This window comes from Schistocerca piceifrons, chromosome 3, assembly GCF_021461385.2.
Source record: "Schistocerca piceifrons isolate TAMUIC-IGC-003096 chromosome 3, iqSchPice1.1, whole genome shotgun sequence".
Taxonomy (NCBI): domain Eukaryota; kingdom Metazoa; phylum Arthropoda; class Insecta; order Orthoptera; family Acrididae; genus Schistocerca; species Schistocerca piceifrons.
This window is the reverse complement of record NC_060140.1, coordinates 520,684,206-520,699,272: the sequence shown is the minus strand read 5'-3', so window position 1 is coordinate 520,699,272 and position 15,067 is coordinate 520,684,206. Positions and strand designations below refer to the sequence as shown.

The window sequence follows — 15,067 nt, the reverse complement described above, 5'->3', positions numbered from 1 at the left end:
TCTTTCAAGTATTGCAGTTTGAAGTGGGAAAATATTACAAAAAGAGGTAGGAAAACCCATTTGAGTTAAGAGAAAGGAAAAGCTCTCAGAAGAGTTCAAGTTCATCACAGAACACACGTAGCATTAGCACAGAGTTTAGGGATACCAGTGTCTACACTGAACACCATTGTCAAAAACAAGGACTCTATTATGAAAAGTGCAAGTAATTGTAAGCCGAATTCAAAAAATTTGAAGTGTACCAGTTACTCTAAATATGCAGAGCTGGAAGAAATTTCAAATAGCACATGCTTCCAACATCCTCTTGAATGGTGTGACATTCAGAAAGATGCTGAGGATGGCTGATCTACATTGGATTGAGTCTTTCTCCACATCTAATAGGTGGATCGATATGTTCCAGAAGTGGTATAATATGGTGTTCAAAACTTCAAAACTATACATGGTGAAGGAGACAGTGCAAATATCAACATCTGTAGTGAATGGCTGAGTGCTGGATTACAAGGACGTATAAAGCAGTATAAACCATAAGGCATCTTCAACTTAGATCAGTCTCGTCCCTTTTCCAGCATCCTTCTGAACAAAAAATTTGCCGTTGAAGGCAGCAGTTGTTGTGGAGGCACACAGAGGAAAGTTTGCCTTAAAGTAATGCTAGCCGCAAATATTGATGGGTCTGAAAAAATTAAACCATTTGTGATTCACAAACAAAAATCTCACATTGTTTTAAAAATGTGAAAACATTGTCCACAAACTATGGGCAAGTAACAATTTGTGGATGACATACCTATATGAGATGCAGTTGTATAGCCTTGGTGCAAAAATGGGACCCTATAACAGGAAAATTCTCACATCCAAAAAATATAAATTTAGGTTATATGAAGTCAGAGTCCCTGCCATCAAACTCCACAAGCAAACTGCAGACCTTGAGCATTATCCATGCTTTAAAAATTTATTACATTAAACCAGTTTTGCTGAAGGCGTTAGATTCAGTGGAAGCTGGAAGAGACCCAGCCCCCCTTCAGAGTGCCAATTTTAAATGCTTTGCATTATATTGCCAAGGCATGTACATAGGTTAAGCAGTCCTGTATCTCCAACTGCAAGATTCATTCAAGCAAACTAAGGAAATTGGTCCGACATATCAGTCCTGAGTAATAACGATGATGCTGAAATTCTATTTGCATTGCGAGAAAAACTGCAGTTAGAGCATTCACTACAAGATTTCATACACGTTGATAACAATGTTATTACTGTTGACAGCATATCTGTTGAAGATATGATTGACTGTCACATACATGAAAATGATGGCAATGCATGAAATATAGTGGCGATGACAGTGTGATTCATTCTATTGCAGATGTAAACAAAGCAGTGAAGAGAGTAAAAATATATCTATGTTTCTGTTGCAGATGTTGATGTCTAAGCTTTACATTGTGTTTGTGAATTGGAAAGATATATCAAAAAAATTAAAACAATCCACAGTTTTTGATTTTTTTTGTCTAAAATTAGGAGCTGCTGTACCTATTTGCTCATAATGTCACATTTATGTAAAACCAATACCACATATCTTGGTTGTAGTGACAAACTGATCTGTAGGGTAACCTGAGATCTAAGTTAGGTTTGAAGGTGATAATTTGGTTGCAAATCAGTGAAGCCAACAACTCTGAATGTGAAATAAAGGCTGTGGTGATAGACTGATCTGTAGCATAGTTTGAGCTCTTATCTCCATGCACCACATTTAACAATGTCCTCTTTCAGAGTTAACTTCAGAATTTTGTTTATGTGTGTATCAACTGCTCAATGCCTAAAATATGTGCTGAGTTGTTACCTTTATTCCTGCCAATATAGGTTGGTTTAACAGAGAATGAAAGCGCATGCCAAGGAATAAAATCTTAGGGCTTCAAAGTGTGCCACGTGAGTCAAAGCACATTTATGTAGTAGATTTAGACCTATAAACAAAGTAATAAACCTCTAGGTTACCACACAAGAAGAGCTATATTGAAACCCTTGTTTGGCCTTCCCTACACAGGATTTATTGTAGTTTTCCTAAAACTCTCCAGGTGAAAGTGTAGTTGGTTGTTTGGCAACATCTTCACCTGACCATATTCAGCAGACAGACAAAATACAATAAACTGTAAGACTCATTTGACACAACTACATACCTCACATAATACTGAATGCAATTAAAATAGGATTTCAAGAAGATATCAAAGAAAATTTATTTTCATTGTATTAAAAATATATAATATTGTCTTTTCATCACTGTCTGATTTGTTTATTTATTCATTTATTTATATATTTTTAGGATGAACCACTTACATCACAGTTGGAAATGGAGATCTATAATAGCCCCTTAAAGGAGACCAGTTTGAAAGTAATTCAGAACTTAACAGGATACATCTACCACTGTTTCAACCCAAGTATACCAATATTAGCTGTAAAACTTTTGAAGAGATTTGCCATGGTACGTAACACTTAGTTTTTGTGTTCATGTTTTTGTGATGTGTAAAGTTCATTAGAATTAATCGAGCTTGTTGAAAAATGTAATACCAGAAACATCCTGTAGCAATTTTCCTATCACATTTTTAGTTTGTGTTGGCAAATGATATAATCATTTACATCTGTTGGGTGAACCAAAGATGGCTTAGTCTGCTTGTGTGATTTTGCAGTTCTGATGCCCATTTAAAGTAGCGTTGAAGTTATGAATGCAGTAGTCTATTACATGAACTATTTTTGGGTTGCATCTTATCTTCTGGTATCTTATTTTTGTGTTGCTCTCTGTCTAGTTTAGATAAAGAAGACTAATTATCCTTGCTCTCTAATATATTTGTAAGAATTGAGTTATTGTTGAAATATTATGCGGAAGATTAATAAATTTACAGCCAAATTGTCAACTGCTTAATCACATTGTTTGTGCTGTAAGATACCCTGTTTGAATTATCATTTTTGTTCAGGATGTAAGATATTGCTGAAGTTATATTCTTGCCTTTTTTTATTGTGGTGTAATTCTATTGTGTGAAGGTTGTGCTTTACAGTATCTCCTTTGCCCGGCTTCATGTTCATTTTTTAGTTAGACAAAAGGTACATAAATCTTATGTGGAATTTACATAATAGAAAAATTGTCCTCTTTACTTTCAGGAATCTCCAAGAAATCTTTTCCCGTGTATGGCAAAGGAGGGTGATATTGTGAGAGAGATGTTTGTGAGACATTTGGAATCACACATTGTTAGTGATTCACTTAAAGAAGCACTTTTAGAGTTGGTGATAGCTTGTTGTGATACTCAGCCTGGAATAACTGAGTCTCTTTTCCATGTCTATGCATCCCCAGATATCACAACATTTGGCAAAAAAGCTAAGAATGATACCAAACCATCTGGAGGAATTTTAGTTTTTGTTTGTTCAGTTCTTTCCAGACTGAAAGAGGTATGGTACTCTTTGTATTTAAATTTCTCTTGAAGTGTTCTTAGGTAATTTGTTGAAGTTATGAAGTTTGTAAAATTTATTATTTATTTCTCTTTCTTCCTTTTTCTTCCCCTCCCACTACAGAAGATATGAAATTGTATCCCCTCTGTTCATGTACTAACACTTTAGATAATAGTATATCATTTTCTTTCAGATAGGACAAACTGTACTGTACAAAAATGTTTGATTTTAGCAGGCAAGTCACAAGCCATTCACCTGCTGTTGTAGTACAATTAGGCATAATCTATTAGGAAACCCATTACTAATAATTTCCATTAGATGTTGATTACTTTTGTTGTTCTGCCAGAAGATGGGAATGATCCAAAACATTTAGTTAGATGTAAATTAAGCTTGGACCATCAGGTGTGAAACTCATACTGTGCTTCTAGAGTTAACAGATCTTTGAGTCATCCCAATATAAACTTTACCAGTGGTCCATGATGTGCTGTATACTCGAAGCACTGGTAGTGGTTTATTCTTGCTCCTTGTTGATCTCAAGCTCTTGTTGTGTACTTCATCACTACTTTATGTATGCCATGCTTGTGTGGGGTATGCTGATCCTGCTTGCATGTTTGGGATTTACGGCTAAAAGGCCATTACCAAAGTTTGCTGTCGTAGCCCATCGAAGGTGACATTTTCGACATTCTTAGTGGAATACCTATTGTTCATCAGAGTAAACTTAAGATCTCATGTCACACATGTGAGGGATAGTGACCTACATATTCTTATGAATGTCACAGGAATACTGATTGTGCAAACACGACTCCCGCCAAGTTTGAGCCTGTGAAGAATCGAACTTCCATATATAAAGTGGCTTCAAACATCTGAATACTTTAATAAAGAGTTAAATATTTGCTAGGCTTCAGACATCTGGATACTTTATTAAAGAGTTCAATATTTGATACTCAATACTGCTGCAAAATAGGTAGTGAATAAAATTAGTTGCAAAGAATTATAAATTAAATTGTCATGCTTGATGCTGTAGTTTTAGTTGATGAACAACAAACTGTTAGTAGGCAATACACTTTTTCCCTTTTATTATTTTGTGAGGCTGTAAGCAAGAAAAAGTTAGGTTTGAAATTATTATTAAAGTCTGTTTGAAGTCATTAAGTGTTCTCAGTAAGTGGATTAGTATAGTGTGTGTAATTAGCACTTCATTGTAAGGAAAGCTAGTTTTTCACGCATCTCAATGTTTACTTCATCATATGTCCTGAAATGTTTTTCGTACAATTATATAATTTTGCAGATACATTCAGTAGTATATCGTGATACTATATACAGAATGTGTTACAAAGAGAATTGGTAGTAAAGGAGTATCAAGTTAAAACGTCTTGTCTGATTCTTAAGCTTTTACTGCATGAACAGCAAAAATGTTGTAAGCGATAAGCTTATTTCCTTTCTTTATTTTGTGAGAGGTGTCGGTGAGAAAAAGTTGTGAAATAGTTCAAAATTATGTGTAAAGTGGCTTGGAAGTCACTACGTGCTGTTTTTCACAAATACTGGATGAATCAGGTCTGGGTACCGTAATTTGTGCACCCTAAACTACACTGCCTCAAGACATATTCATAGTTTCTAGCTTTAATACTTGATATATTGTGTTAAACTTTTTAATGTAAGATTAAACCTCTCATGTCAGCAATTAACTTTTAAATTTGTTCAGTAATTACATTAAGTATTGAAAATCAAATTTTTGTTGCCACTGGAAACCATTAGAGAACCTGCAACCTGCAGTGGGGATCGGGTGACTGTTTTAACTGTTTAGTAATGTAGATCACTCTGTTATTCTCTTCCTCCACGGCCATATTTATTAATATTATCTTGGTAAGTTAAGCCCTGCAGTGTTCAGTTTCACAGTGGTCTGTAGTTGTTGCAGCTGACACTTTAATCTTTGTAACTGGATATCTAGTGAAAGGTAAGGATTTTGACATAAACATTTGACAGTGTAATGTGTTAAATACAAAGGTATCACAACAGAAACTGGCTGTGTTCCTGTAGAAAGAAAAAAAAATTTTTTTTTAGTTTATGCTTTTTCAAAGTAACATTGTACTACAAGATTTCACTATTAATTTTGTTTTCTGTGGTTAACATTGTTTTACATAACAATATTTATTATATAAAAAGTAATGTATCATTTTAAGATTATTTTATCATATAAATAATCTTACTTATCTTTTATGTTTTGTTTCAGGAGCCATTGCTAATCAATTCAGGTCTTTATAATATTGTTGTTGATTTGATTTGTACCATATGGCTGGGAGAGATGGTCTCTGTTATAGATCATCTTAGATCGAAAGAAAACTTTTGGGCCAATTTTTGTTGTCCTTTGTTTTGTGATCCAGGGTATGTTTGTTTAATTTCAAAATAATTTGTATTTCGTGTTTATAAAAAAAGTTCCAGCCTTTTCCAATTTTAGTTTTAAAATTTGCTTTTTTGACTGTTTCAGAGAATACTCCAAAGCATATCCAAAGATTTTTAATGTTTTAACCGTTGAATTATATCGCTTCAAAGGACAAAACTGCAGTGAGGTTACAAAATCACTGAAATCATTTTTTAAGGAGGATGCTTCCTACTTAGAAAATTGGTCATTGGTGAGAAATTTTACTTATTTAAACAAATCGATTTTAAGTTAACTTTTGTCATTTAACAGTTATTTTAATAGTTTAATGAATGGTACAGCACAATCAAATTAATTTCCAGTGTTGTGGGGCTAGATGAATTAATTTTTGAAATTAATTTCCTTTAAGTAATCCAGTGTTGTGAGGATAGAGGAATTAATTTTATTACAATATAAAAACTCAAGTGTAATTAAGAGGACTCTGTTTAATAGCACATTCAACAACAGAATAAAACATACGTGTATGTATTAACCGCCTGGTGACACAACGAAATCGCACAGTGGACTTTGGCGTTTATTCTGTGAAGAATGTTATTTACGATGTGTTTATTCTTTGGTTTTGTTCTAGCACTGTGCCCTCTCTTTTTATATATCTTGGCTTTGGTATTGTTCCTGTGTTCAACAACATGCAAAAATGAAGTTATGTTCTTGAATGCATTACTCTCTATCCAAAATAATTATTGATTAGCCTCGGTGGCTTTAATGGTGACCTCAAACACTGAACATAAAGAAAATTACGATATACAAACAAGAGAATTCAGCGACTTCAGAAAGTTCACGGAGGAATGAAGAGATACAGCTCATGAACCTTCAAGAACAGATACATGAACAACTCGAAGCACTGAAGTTAGCATTGGAGACACCTATTACTCCAACGTCAAACACGTGTGTGGCCGTACAAACCAGCAGCTCGACAGAAAACATGCAGCATGTAAAAATTCGAACACAGCAGGTGCTGCCTGACAAACTGCAGCTATGGTTTGCAGTGATTGAGCTCACGTTTGCCCAAAGCAAGATCCATGATGAGCAGACGAATTTCGCAATAACAGTGAATGCTAGAGCAGCAACCGCAGGAGAAGATGTAATACTCCGACCTCCAGCAAAACAGCCGTACGCGGTTTTGAAAAATGTATTACTCACCAGAATGCATAAACCATTAAATCAACGCATACGGCAGGTGCATAAAGAAGAAGCTATAGGTGACAGGACACCATCAAATTTTGGAAGCATTTATGCGGAGTCGTCAATGCAGAAGAATTGTCAGATGCGACTCTCAAACACATCTGGCTAGATCAATTATCAAGCAAGGTAAAAGCTGCACTAGTAACTCATGAAAAAGACAACATGCAGAACCTCTTGGAGATGTAGACAAAGTCCATGCAACCATAGGCAATCCACAGATGGATTACATGACAAGAAGTATCACAAGTGATAGCAATAACGCAGAAGAACCACCATACGGACATCAACAAACAAATACAAGAACTAACAGGACCAATGACATTATTGCAGCAACAGGTCTCACAATTGTTATAGAATGAAATCAGCAAGGCCACCGGTGAAATTCAACAAGGACAGGTATGTTGGTACCATCAACGCTTCGCGGATAGGGCAACAAAGTGTCCGCAGCCATGTGTGTACCCAAATATGAGCGGCAGCCAGCAGTAGGTGCAGTGATCCACGGTAGCACAGAAGAGCGCCTGCAACAACGAGGTGAGATAGACGCAAATTACGGATGGGTGAGTAACGTCAATAATTCTCTTAACACCTCCAAATGGCTTTACGTCAGAGGTGTCAAGTCGAACTGTTGCTACCTGATAGACTCGGGGTCCGATGTGAGTGTGCTCCTCTTTACTGGCTATCAAGGAACGGATAGCACTCCATTGATGCAATTAACCGCAGCAAATAAGTCACCCATTTTTGCTCATGGCACACATAAAATCGAAGTCGCTTTAGGTTTCTCACAAAGCGGTCAGTGGACCTTCATTCTGGCAGAGGTGTCAGAGGCGATATTGGGTGCAGACTTTGTTTGTGACATGCACATTACCATAGATCTTGTAAATGCACAGATTAAACAAAATCAAGATATGGTAGATGGCATCACAGAACGTGACTCTTACCGCGTAACTGTGGCACGGTGTCACATGCTGTAGATCAGGGTTTAACAACTGGCCGGTTTTGAGCGCGAGTACTCGCGTCTGCTCACGCACGTGCTTGCGAGCAGGTGCAAGGTCGCGGAGTAGGGAGGGAGGGGAGGAAGGGGAAATGCGCGCGCACGTTTGAATGTGATCTCGCGTTCTTAGCAGATTTAACTAGCCATCTGAATGCTTTGAACATTTTACTACAAGGTGAAGATCTGCTAATTACTCATTTCATAGATTGAATACGAGCTTTTAACATGAAATTGACACTTTGGGTGAGTCAGCTGGAAACAGGAAACCTAGCTCATTTTCCTAAATTATCATCCATGCAAGATGTTCACAAAGACTGTGAACGTTATTCACATAGTTTAGTTGATCAGCGCTTTCAAGATCTGACAGCACTAGACAGTGATTTTGATCTGTTCTCTCCATATTCAGCGAATATTTAAGAGATTCGTCCTGAGCTGCAGCAAGAAATTATTGACCTGCAGTGTGATAGAGAATACAGAGACAAATTTCAGAACAAGAAAAACATTTTGGAATTCTACAGACACTTCCCTCAGGATAGATTTCCTCGTTTGCACAAACTGGCGGCTACAATAATATCAATGTTCGGTTCCACGTATGTTTGTGAACAGCTGTTCTCTGCAATGAAATGTAACAAGACGCGCCTGAGAAACGCATTGTCTGATCGAAATTTAAACTGCACGCTGCGCCTAAAATGCACAAGAACAGTTACTCCGAACATAGACGCAATTGTAAAGGGCAAAAAGTACAAGATAACCGAGGATCCCACACTTCAGTGACACCTTTTATTGTGTAACAGTTCACAAGTTAATGCGAATGTAGAGGCATACACTAAGCTAATAAAATTATGTGGCATGTGTACATTCTCCTTTATTTGTTTCATTTGTCGCAGTAATAATTCGTGAGTGATATCCCTGCAGGTGGCCGCGGATGTACATTGACTGGTGGCAGCTGTTGTGTGCCCCACGTGACTCTCCCCACTCTCCGCTCTGGTCCGGTAGTGGGGGTAGCGTGCTCGCGCTGCTCCGTGCTCGCGCCTTCCTGCTCACAGCTTGCTCCACGAGCACGTATGTTGTGAAGCCCTGCTGTAGATGATAACACGGTCACAGAAAAATCCACAGTAACTCACAAACCTGCACACCCCATGTACACCATGCCCAGTCAGCCAATACATCAACGACCGCACACGTTAGCACCTGATCGGTTTGTGGCAGCAAAAGCAGAATTCAAGGCATTGGTGGCATCAAGTGTCATACATAGATCAGACAGCCTGTGGACGTCACCCATACATTTGGTAAAGAAAAAAATATGGGTCGTGGAGACCATGTGGCGATTACAGGAAGTTAAATGCACATACTATACCAGATCGTTACCCAGTGCCTAATATTCACGATTTCACACATCAATTAGCTGGGGCAACAATCTTTAGCATTACTGATTGGAAAAAAGCTTATCACCAAATACTGGTCACAGGGGAAGACATGCCGAAAACAGCAGTTACAACAACTTTCGGTTTATTTGAATATGTCCGAATGCCTTTTGGGTTAAAGAATGCAGCTCAAACATGGCAACGATTTATTGATGAAGTGTTGTGCAGGTTGAAAAGATGCTTCACGTATCTTGATGACATATTAATCTCATCAACGATGGCAGAAGCACCCGAGAAGCAACTGTCCACAGTGTCCGCCCACATAAACCAGTACGGAATAATAGTCAACAAAGCAAAATGTGAACTGTGAAAATGGCAAGTGACGTTTCTAGGATATGGAGTTTTGGCAGAGGGCATACGCTTGCGAGAGGACAAGGTAGCAGTAATCGACAACATGAACCGCCCCAAGACTTGCCATCAACTCAGAAAATGTTTAGGCATGGTAAATTTTTATGGACAGCATTTGCCGCGAGCTGCACTAGTACAAGCACCCTTGACGGATGCTCTCGCAGGTAAAAATGCAATTGACAAACAGCCGTTGCAATGGAACATGGTCATCAAGAGAGCATTTCAACACATAAAGGCCGACTTAACGAAAAGCAGTACCAAAAGCACTTCTGTCAATAGTAGTCGGTGCCAGACAAGACGCGTTGGAAGCCACACTGCACGAGAAGGTAAATGACAAATGGCAGCCTTTGGGATTTCCCCCCCCCCCCCTCCCCCCCACGAAAACTTGCAGACCCACAAAGAAAATGGAGTGCATACGGCAGAGAACTATTAGCGATATATGAAGCTATGCAGTACTTTGCCCATATGAAGAGGCAAGAGCGTTTACTGTATACATCGGCCATAAACCAATAACCTTTGCATTCAGTAAGTCGCAGGATAACTGTTCTCCACGTCAATTTCACCACTTAGAATACATCAGTCAATTTACTACAGATATCAAGCATATCAAGGGAGTCAAAAACATAGTTACCGATTTCCTGTCGCGGGTCTCAGTTATTTCACAAACCACAGACTTCGATAAATTAGCTGCAGCACGAGCTAATGACGCACAACTCCAACAGTACTTACAGGACGTAACAACCAGACTTCAGTTAAAATTAAGCCAGCCGGCAGGTGCGAATGTGAAGATATGGTGCGACATAGCTACGAACAAACCCAGGCCTTTCATCCTAAGGCAACTACGGAAAGAGGTTTTCGATAGCATACACGGACTCAGTCATCTGGGTAGCAGAGCAACTATCAAACTACTCACGGAAAGTTTTGTCTGGCCGAGTATAAGGAAGAATTGCCGTGGCTGGTAACAACATGCAGCCTGTGCCAAAGGAACAAAATTGGACGGGCATGTACATAAAGCAGTTGGAGATTTTCCCCCGGTAACAAAGAGTTTCTCTCACATTCATTTGGACATTGTTGGCCCTCTACCACCTTCGGAAGACTACAAGTATTTGTTGACATTGGTGGACCGGTATACAAGATGGGCAGAAGCTTCTCCACCATCAAACATTTCAGCAGAGATAGTAGCTTGAGTATTTTTAGCTTCCTGGATATCCCGTTTTGGATGTCCACTATACGTGACAACCGATCAAGGACGACAATTTGAATCCACGTTAAAGGACAGCTGGACTTCAGCATTGCCAGTGGTGCTGCTAGGTCTCCAAACTGCCTGCAAATCAGACCTAGGTGCATTCATGGCTGAACTGGTTTATGGAGAGAATCTCAGGCTGCCGGCAGAATTTTTCGTTGAACCAACGGAAGTGACAGTGGGCGATATGCCTTATGTCTTACAACAAGTCCGCAACCACATGGCACAGTTACGACCGAAACCTAGTTCTTGACATGGCACCAACACGCCATTCGTTCACAAGCAGCTTAGCGATTGCCCTTGTGTGTGGCGGAGGACAGACACTGTACGAACACCTCTTCAGCCGCCATATACTGAGCTGTATAAAGTACTCGCGAGAGATGAACATAGGCTGCAGATATATCATGACGGGAAGCAACAAACAGTTTCCATTGAGAGAGTTGAACCGGCGCACATGTGGCCGCCAGCTGAAGAAGAAAATCAATACACCAGTGAACAACCGCCGACTATACAATATAACAAAGAGGTTGGTAAATACCTACTCAGCCTCACTGTTCCACTGAAGTTTTCCCTTCAGTTTTGGTGAACCATGGAATAATTTATAAAGTGGCGCTTCTAGGAGGGAAGGATTGCAAACAAGCCAGTAGTAAATCTGGTTATGCCAAAAAATTTTATAATTCTTTAACTGTCATAGGCTATGAAAAGTCGAGTACAGCTTCTACTTCTTTTTGCAGTGACCGTATACTTTGCACATTGATAGTGTAGCGTAGGAACTGGACTTCAGCTGCTCCAAAGACACACAGTGACAGGTTGATGAGCAGGTCACATGCATGTAGACAAGTGAAGATCTGTCGTAAATGACTGGTGCTCCTCTTCTGAGTTTGACATGACCAGGACATCATCAATATACACATAACAGAAGTCTAAGTCATGTGTGACTTCATCCGTAAATGGTTGAAATGTGCGGGCAGTGTTACATAGTGCAAAAAGCATTCAGGAAAATTCAGATAGTCTGAACACTGTGCAGACGGCAGTCTTAGCATCGTCATTGGTACTACAGGTCTCAGGTAGAATGCATGAACCAGGTCAAATGTAGAAAAGATGTGCTTGCAATGGACACTGAATATAAAAATCTTCTATATGCCTTACTGGATATTGATCTGGAATGGTTCTGGCCTTGAGCTGTCTATTGTCGCCACACGGACACCATCCTTCATTCTTCTTTGGGACCACATGTAGTGGAGATGCCCAACTACTGCTTGATAGATGGTAGATTCCTTGTGCAAGCATGCCAAAAAGCACAGTTGTGCATGAAATAGTAGTCCTGGTGTAGTCAAAATACAGTGCATCATTGAGTGCTGCACAGCTGCTAATGTGGAAATGTGACCTCTATGAACTGTCTGAGGAGTTCTGTGAATGGAGAATCACGAGTAATCACCTGCACTGCTGTATCTTCCACGCAATATAGTTGCCTTTGGCTTGCTAGGGTGATAGTACTGTCAAGAACGTGTTGTTGATGGAGGTCAGGCAAGAGTCCATAAAATGATGAAAAGTCCACTCCGAGTATGGGGTGCATAACATCGGCTACGACAAACTGTTGTTAAAATTTGTGCCGTACACCTAAATCCAACACTAATGTGACATGACCACTTCTTGCAATCATACAGCCTTTGGCAATGAAAAGGCGGCAGTCATCACATTGCTGTGTGCAGTGTAACGCTACATGCAAGTGATTACTATTTTTAATGATTATCTTTAGTGCAGATGCTGACTCATATTTTCTCTTTGTTTTATATATGTTTTATTCTGTTGTTGAATGTGCTATTAAACAGAGTTGTATGAGTTATTGTTTAGTTTTTATGTTGCAATAAAGTTAATTCATCTAGTCCTGCAGTAATTAGTGACCCCGACCTGATTTGAACACACAACCTTCTCCAGTGTAATGAGAGGTTAGTATCTCATATACAAGTGCAGCTTATAGTCATCTGTAGCAACTTTGTTCATCAAATGGTTTGCTTAAATGTGCAGTGAAAGGAATTTTAATAAATAACTTCACTGTCAGTATATGAAGACAACAGTCAGTAGTTGCAGGGAAAAAATGCTTAGTGTAAAATAAAATATTTCATGGCTGAAACTGCTGAACATAATAAATTTCTGGGCAATTATCCTATGGGCCAATAAATTCTATTGAGAAAACCACTTTTTCTTCTCTATATCGGTGGAGGAAATTTTTAGGGGGCTCACAGTGTACATTATGGCTCCCTGCTAACTAAGTATATTTTCACTGGCAGGTACTTGCAAACAGGGGAGCACATCACTTTTAAATTCTGAATGCAATTTGGCTGTTATCGGTTGTTGTTGTCACTGCTGCAATCTTTTCAAAATGGCAAACAGGTGCACCTTTCCATACAGTAAACCAGATATCATTAAGTTTTGCATGTTCCTCTTTTCCTATTAAAGGTATTGGTGTGTTTAGCAGCCTCTGTCATCTCTTTGTGTAATGTGTCGTCGTATATGCTCATAGCTACCAGAACCAGTATCATCATATAGGATCTAGTTATTTACTGTCTACAACATATGTTCCAATACAGCTCATTTATCCATTTTCCTCTTTCAAGCAGCAGACTTTCTTTCTCTTCATTTCTCCATCATTATCATGGAATTAATATTCCAGTGCCTATTCAGTAAGTCTGGACAACTTTCTTTAATGGTGACTAATGGCTAGATGTACTCCTCATCATAGGGCTCGACCCTCTAATAGGGTGATTTTCCTGGAGTACTACCACCACCACCAACAACAACAACAAGCCTTTGTCCCATGTAAAGTATATATTTGTAAGACAGTTTTCCTTATAATAATGTAATCGACAAGTAAGTCTTGTTGTGACCAAAGTCTTCGTGGAAAAATTTGAAGAACAGGGATTGCAAAGTGACTCAGGAAATCTGAATATCTGGATCATACATAATATGGTTGTATTGGGGAAACATGGAAAACATAAACTTTTATTTTTTTCAATCAGCTGAAGAAGTATAACCCGAAGAGTCATCTCATCATAGAGGAGGAGAGGGAAAATAGATGACAGATTACAAACTTTGGATGTGTTAGTCTTTAATAAAGGCTACTGTAACTGAGGCCACAGATTATGTTGCAAGCCCACACATATGAACTATCCTGTGCCAATCTGTTTATGAGCCATCTAGAAGAATCCTTCCTAACCACCCACAATCCCAAACCCCTCACCTGGTTCAAATTCCATCTTTATGATATGGACTGAGGGTGAGGACAACAACCTATTCACATTCCTGCGGAGCCTCAGCACCTACTCACTTCACCTGTTCCACCTGAACCCAACAAGCCATGTTCCTTGATGTGCACCTCTACCTCAAGGTTGACTATGTCAGCACCCCCATCCGAATCAGACCGACCAACCACCAACAATGCATCCACATCGATAGCTTCCACACAGTCCATAACACAAAGTCCCTTCCATAAAACCTAGCGTCCTGCTGGCTGTTGCGTGTGCATTCCCCTCTAAATATGTATGAGGTCTCACTGATGCCTTCAAGACTGAAATTGCCCTCCCAGCCTTGTCTAGAAACATGTCTTTCATGCCTTATCTGTCCAGTCATTTACTATCTCTCACATGTGCACTGTCCACCCACAGAGGAGCACTCATCTGTTGACTCACTACCACCCGTAACTGGAGCAACTGAATAACATTCCCTGGCAGAGTTTCAGCTATCTCTCATCATGTCCTCAAATGAGGAATATCCTACCCACTATCCTCTCCACCCCTCCCCCCCCCCCCCCACACAGTTGTATTCATCCACTCAACTAACATACACAGTATCCTTGTCCATCCCTACTCCACCCTTGTTCCCAACCCCTTGCCTTGTGACTCATACCTGAAATAGACCTAGATACAAGACCTGTCCCATACGTCCTCCAACTATATCTAAATATTTCTTTTGTCTCATCATATGTTCTCTCAGTCTCTTCATCATCTGTGAAGCCAGCTGGCATATAAACT

General features: G+C 39.2%; 1 protein-coding gene across 1 annotated transcript in view; it reads left to right on the top strand.

Moving 5' to 3' along the window:
• The window catches only part of LOC124787979 (nucleoporin Nup188), a 264,531-nt gene that overhangs the window by 135,960 nt on the left and 113,504 nt on the right, over nt 1–15,067 (top strand). Inside the window, exons 13-16 of the mRNA XM_047254995.1 lie at nt 2,297–2,455; nt 3,130–3,414; nt 5,642–5,793; nt 5,897–6,041. Of these exons, the coding sequence (XP_047110951.1) occupies nt 2,297–2,455; nt 3,130–3,414; nt 5,642–5,793; nt 5,897–6,041 (741 nt within the window). The remainder of the gene's footprint in view (nt 1–2,296; nt 2,456–3,129; nt 3,415–5,641; nt 5,794–5,896; nt 6,042–15,067) is intronic.